General features: G+C 38.9%; 1 protein-coding gene across 1 annotated transcript in view; it reads right to left on the bottom strand.

The window, feature by feature from the left end:
* Positions 1-2,280: 2,280 nt before the first annotated feature.
* CANX (calnexin) overlaps positions 2,281-6,000 on the bottom strand; it is a 30,262-nt gene continuing 26,542 nt past the window's right edge. The window contains exon 15 of the mRNA XM_065408791.1: positions 2,281-3,920. Coding sequence (XP_065264863.1) covers positions 3,885-3,920 — 36 coding nt within the window. The 3' untranslated portion in view covers positions 2,281-3,884. The remainder of the gene's footprint in view (positions 3,921-6,000) is intronic.

The following is a 6,000-nucleotide window of genomic DNA, read 5'->3' as shown; positions in this document are numbered from 1 at the left end:
GATCAATTTACAGACCTCATTTAAATGTTTAGGATTCACAGCTTTTAGCAATGAAGGCAACCTTTAAAACAGAGCTGGCAGAAATCATGGGCTGCCTATGCCCTGCAGTTAGAGTATAAATAAAATGTGTTTTATTCATAAATTAAAAAAAAAAAAAAAGACAAGACTAGTTTACTTTCATGATCCAGTGCTAAAAATGGTTAAACAAATCCAAGGCTTTTGGGCCCATCATAGCTACTGGCTTCATTATGACACTACATTTACTACTTTTTCTAATCAGACTGTGGGCCTATAATAAATCCCATCTGGGATTCAGCTCCAATAGCTGCCCCTTTCTCCAGGTGTTCTGTAAAACCTGCTGAAGGCACTGTGGCCCTTTGCTTAGTTGTTAGAGTAGCCATTAAGCAAGGCTGCAACTCCCCTTTACCTTGATACTGAAATCCCAGAGATAAAAGCCTTTAGCTATTTTTTAGCCAATTAGACAAAGAAAGCTGTATAGATTTAAGTTTCTTTATTAATCAGAGTAAACTTACATTTATAACTTATCCAATATATTTATATATGCATACTGCATCTACAATTATCCTTTTTCAAACAAACAGACAAGACTTTTCTGTGAGAGAAGTCACAGTTCTCATTTAGCAACACTTGAGGATTTTGCTTTTGAAACCATTTATGGAGGCAATACTGGCATTTAGAGATAAGTGCATATGGGGATGGCAGAGGGGTGCAGAGAAACTGGTCACTAGCACCATGTTTGCTGCCACAGGTTGAGTGGAGCCATATGTAGAGGAGATAAAACTTGTTTACCAGTAATGAATATTTGTAAGAATACCCTCTCCATCCCAGAGATCCAAAACTTAGACACTGTCAAATACATTTTAAAATCCACATTCTCAAGTTCTTTTAATTCACTGGATAACCAAAACACTCTGAAAGGCCAGTTTACATCCCACTTACATCTTACTAAGAAAATATCAGTAAGTTTGCTATATTTCCTTTACCTCCTTTCACTGATCACAATTCCAAGACAACTATTTTTCAGTATTTCCAAAATACTCTTTACTATTTCAGATATTAAAAATGCCAAGTGAACAGTCTGACACTCAAATCTCTGGTAGAGTCTTTTGGCTCTGTAGAACCAGTTATCTAACACATTTCTTCATTAAAAAGGTGAGATAATTCAGGTTTTGCTATATAAAGACCAAAGACCACCCTTTACAAGAGATCCATTTACCACTGCACTTATGTGCAGTCAAACTGCCTTCCACTTACTAAAATGCAGACTTCTTTCCAAGTACTTTTAAGAGTCACTAACTGTTCAAGTCACAGGTGGGAGGCAACTGAAGCTTCAGGTATTCAGAAAATACTGTTAGCCTTAATAAATATATTCTCCTTTTACCTGGAAGCGGATAGCTAACAATGACAACCCTTTTAACAAAACTGGCATCTTATCCTTTTATCTATTCAAAAGAGGCTTGCAGTTTAACACTGGAGGCAAAGTTAGATGCCATGACAAAGATCTTAAAAACTGTAGTTTTTCTATCCATTGTGGAGATTCACCATTTAATGTAGTGACTATTCAAAAAATTTACACTATGGTACCAAAGAAAGCGATCACATGCAAACAGGAGACCCTTTCAAAGAGGTCCAGTAGAAGCAGAAAGACTTGTACATTCAGCTTTAATGTAATACCATTTAATAGCTGATGTCTGAAAAGCATTTCAGAATTTCACCTCTAGTAGTATTTTGGAAGAGAGTGCGTGTATGTAGGAGAAAGATACTGGAAATTAAGGCAGTTTGTACATGAAGATAAAAACAGCATTAACTGAATTGCATTAAAATAGGTTTGTAAATTGTGCTCGAGATGGTAGCTGAACACTAGAGGCCATCTATGAATTGGCAAACTTATCTACACCTATTTTTATCTGGGAGGGACTAAGTCATGAATAGTATCGCTTCTCTATAAAAGCTATCTTGAGAGACAAGAAGAATTAAATTAAAAGCAGTGCCTATAAAACATGACAGCTTCCAACAGCAAGGCAGAAGCTATTTTGGAGAGGGTAAGATGCAGTGTTTAAAAAAAGTGTTTGAAGAGATGTCTGATTTGGAGTAAGTAGTTCTAAACAGAAGTTTAAACTTACCATGTTCTATTTGCACACTACAGAGCAGTCAAGTAATCCTGCTATGCATTTACGGTCACTGGTATTTAAAAAAAAAAAAAAAAAACACCAACAACTCTCTTGGTTAAGGACAGGCAGCCAGAGTTTCTGTTTTTAAATGTTAGATATTGGTAAGATGGTTTTAAAAAACTGGGGTAATGTTTTTTTCCTAGAATGTTCTTCACCTTCTACCCTACCCTAAACAAAAATACAAATGGAACATGGGAGTGTTTCTATTCAGTGCAAGGAGAGCAATTTAGGACATTTAAAGTTATTTTGAACAAAGGGCAAAAAGCTAGTCTATGTAGACATTAACCTTCCCTCCCTAATACATTTTGGTACACTAATGAAAGCATCAGAGTCTACCCTCTTAGAGGTATGCTCTGGTGGTGGTCATTTGCATTCCACAAAGAAACAAAAAACTTTAGAACAACAGTATAATATACTAGACGTGACATTTTAAAAAAAAAATTTATTTAACTGGATTTGGAACCCCCTATAGTCACAATATAATTTAGAATGCAACTGTTACATGAAAAGCAGATGAAAGACTCAAATGGTTACACATACCAGGTAGGTTATTACACATGCTCCTTCCCCATCTACAAATACTGACATCTTTGCTTCTGATATGAGTCTTTAGGTCTACTTGTCTATTCTTTTCCCACCTCCCTGTCTCTGTGCAGGAGTTTACATACAGGGCAACAATAAGGAGATTAGGGACAGTGTCGTATCCAGTGTTTGGACCCTGGAAAGAAGTAGGTGTAGCTTAAAAAACAAAAACACCCTTTTGCCCCACCAAAAAACAACCCACCTATAAAAGTTTGATAGTGAGCCAAGCATAAAGTAGTTTTCAGCAATGGAGGCCAACCTACACTCTGAAGAAGCTGCATAGTAGCAGAGAAAGCTAGGGCCGGAGGAAGAGAATTTTTTTTTTTTTTTTTTTTTAAACCCAGACAGCCACTGCCCTATTGTGAAGAGCTCAAGAACTAAAGAAATCAGACATCCGGCCTCCGTGAGTCTTGCAAGACTAAGTACCATAGTAAAACCTACCCCCCACTATCTTAAGCCAATTGTGAACACTTAACTGGGCAACACGCTTATTTCATTGCCCACCTATGCTTCTCCCTCAACAAGAACATGAGAGGGCTTTCTTGGGAATATTCACACATCTTAGTTATATAGTTTCTTTACATGGACTTTAACTTCCCTCCCACCCCTAATTTCCTTATTTGAGAGGGTTAAAAAAAGAGTCAATGTAGCCACTGACAGCTAACATGATGACCAAATTTAAGGGATATACAGGCATTGCCAGGAATTTCCATGTTTATAAAAAAAATAAAGTTATAAAAACTGCATTTCATCAACTAGTATTTTTCTAGATTTGTTATTTTTCATTGATCGATTAATACATTAAATTAAGCTAAGGTTGAGAGACTGGCAAAGTTCTACCAATCTATTTAAAAACAAAAATAAAAGGTTAGTTTTGTTACATTCCAAAATCCACAGCCCATTACATTAAATGCATCTTGCTACAGGAATGGTGTTCTTTTTAAACAGATGATTGCAAATATTTTACTGCTAGACACTCAGTTACATTGGATAGTGTGACTGGAACCTGCGGATGGTGAAGTCTTGAGGTTTGTCTGAATTTCAACATAAGGTATCCAAGGTCCTCTCCCAGAACCATGTTGGGGGAAAATATAATCATAGATGAAGTTCTTATGATTTTTTCAATCTATTCATGCTTTCTTCCTCCTGCAGTATTGAAAAAAAGTGAAAGTGTGGTTTAAAAAAAAAAAAAAGTCTAGTCTTTTCTTCTGAATTTGCTATTAAGGTTAGGAAATACTCTAAAGCTAATCTACAAATTAACAGTTGTAAACTACTGCAATACTACATTGGAAATAGAATAAACTTTTCACAAAAACAACAATTAGCAAAGCTTCCACTTTGTTTTTTCCCCTGTAACTGCTAACCCACTTTTCAGGGCTGATGCACAGTATTTACTCTGAAGTTTAGATGAACTGTGATCTTCTTTTGTTTTCACAATGAAAGTTCACTTTAAAATTTGGTTCTTATACTATGATGCATTCTAAGAGGAAAATGCTTTGTACCATGAATGCACACATTCCAAATTCCCTATAACTACAGCAGAAAGTGTGTCCCCTCATTTCTTGGCTTACTGGTTTTATGCTCAAACAGACCCTTGTCTTTTACTGTGATTGGGCCAACCACAATTTCTTGTTCTCTCTACAGGGCAACTACTTACTAGCAGACTTCTAATTTCTGCAGGCTGCTGCCATTATTCCAGCCCACCTCTTTGCAATATTAAAGGATAAGTTATACTACTCTACAGAGGAGATATTTGGGTACCAATGTAGCTTTGTCAGATATTAAATACAACTACCGTATATACTCGTTCATTAGCCTGTTCGTTTATAAACCGACCCCCCCAAGAAGGTTAGGTAAAAAAGCAAAAACTGTATGACCCTTTCATAGGCCGACCCTATATTTCAGTGGTTGGCAAACTTTGGCTCCTGGCCCGTTAGGGTAAGCCGCTGGCAGGTCGGCACGCCACTTCCCGCAGCTCCCATTGGCTGGGAACAGCAAACCACGGCCATTGGGAGCTGAGGGGCTCCATGCCTGCGAACACGCCAGGTAAAACGACAATGTATTAGATATTCAATTCAATGATTCCATAGAGTTTAAAATCATCAAATTTTGGTGTAGACCCGTTTATAAGCCGACCCCCGCTCTTTGATGCGTCACTTTTTTACCAAAAATATTTGGCTTATGAGCGAGTATATACGGTACTTCAAAAATCCATTGCAGCAGTAGGAATCCTTGCTGGTTGCCTGAGTAGAGCAGCAAGATGGTTGAGGGCAAGATTTTCCAGAGTGTTCAATGAAGTTAACTACTTCCACTGACTTCAGTGGGAGTCTTACCATAGATTCAGTACACACCACACCTACTATATGGCAGCAGTCAGGCCAATATGAAAAAGCCACCCAAACACTGTATAGGAAGGCTCAACTATTCTTTCACCTCTAGAAAAGGTCTCTCCCAAAACAGGAATGAAACATATTGGTATGGTAGTGCTTTGCTGCTGCTCTGTATAAACTAGAGGATTTCATTCCACATACACACGCTAGTCCAGGGGTTCTCAAACTGGGGGTTGGGACCCCTGAGGGGGTCACAAGGTTATTACATGGGGGGGTCGCAAGCTGCCAGCCTCCACCCCAAACCCCGCTTCGCCTCCAGCATTTACAATGGTGTTAATATATAAAAAAGTGTTTTTAATTTATAAGGGGGGGGGGGGGTCGCATTCAGAGGCTTGCTATGTGAAAGGAGTCACCAGTACAAAAGTTTGAGAACCACTGCACTAGTGATTCTGGTACTGTTCAAAATTGCAAAGTTTATATAAGATTTAAGGACCAATATTGGATCATCTTGTCCATCCCAGTGCCACTACTACAGATTACTGGATTTTGTACTAGCCAAATCATGAACACCTCAGAAAACTGGACCCCCTGCCCAATAGAGCCCACCTCCTGAACCTGGTCCTTCAGTTCCCCTGTGCAGGCTCTATCTGGCAGAAGAAGTTGATGTTCCCAGGCTGAAGGGTTGGGAGAGGTACAGATTGTGTCAGTACTCCTTGGGTGCACCCTCTGGCTCTCCGCTTGCGGAGTACCCATGGCCTTCCCAGCAGAGGAGGGTAACTGTCAGTTGGGTAGCTGTGGCAGTGGATGAGTGAGAGGGGCAGGGAGCCTGGCCCCTGCAGTGAGGTCACTCACACAAAGAATTAACTGCTTAACCTGTCAGACAAAACCCCCTCCCC

This window comes from Emys orbicularis, chromosome 8 (genome assembly GCF_028017835.1).
Source record: "Emys orbicularis isolate rEmyOrb1 chromosome 8, rEmyOrb1.hap1, whole genome shotgun sequence".
Taxonomy (NCBI): domain Eukaryota; kingdom Metazoa; phylum Chordata; order Testudines; family Emydidae; genus Emys; species Emys orbicularis.
The sequence above is the reverse complement of the archived record's forward strand: the minus strand, read 5'-3'. Positions and strand labels throughout refer to the sequence as shown.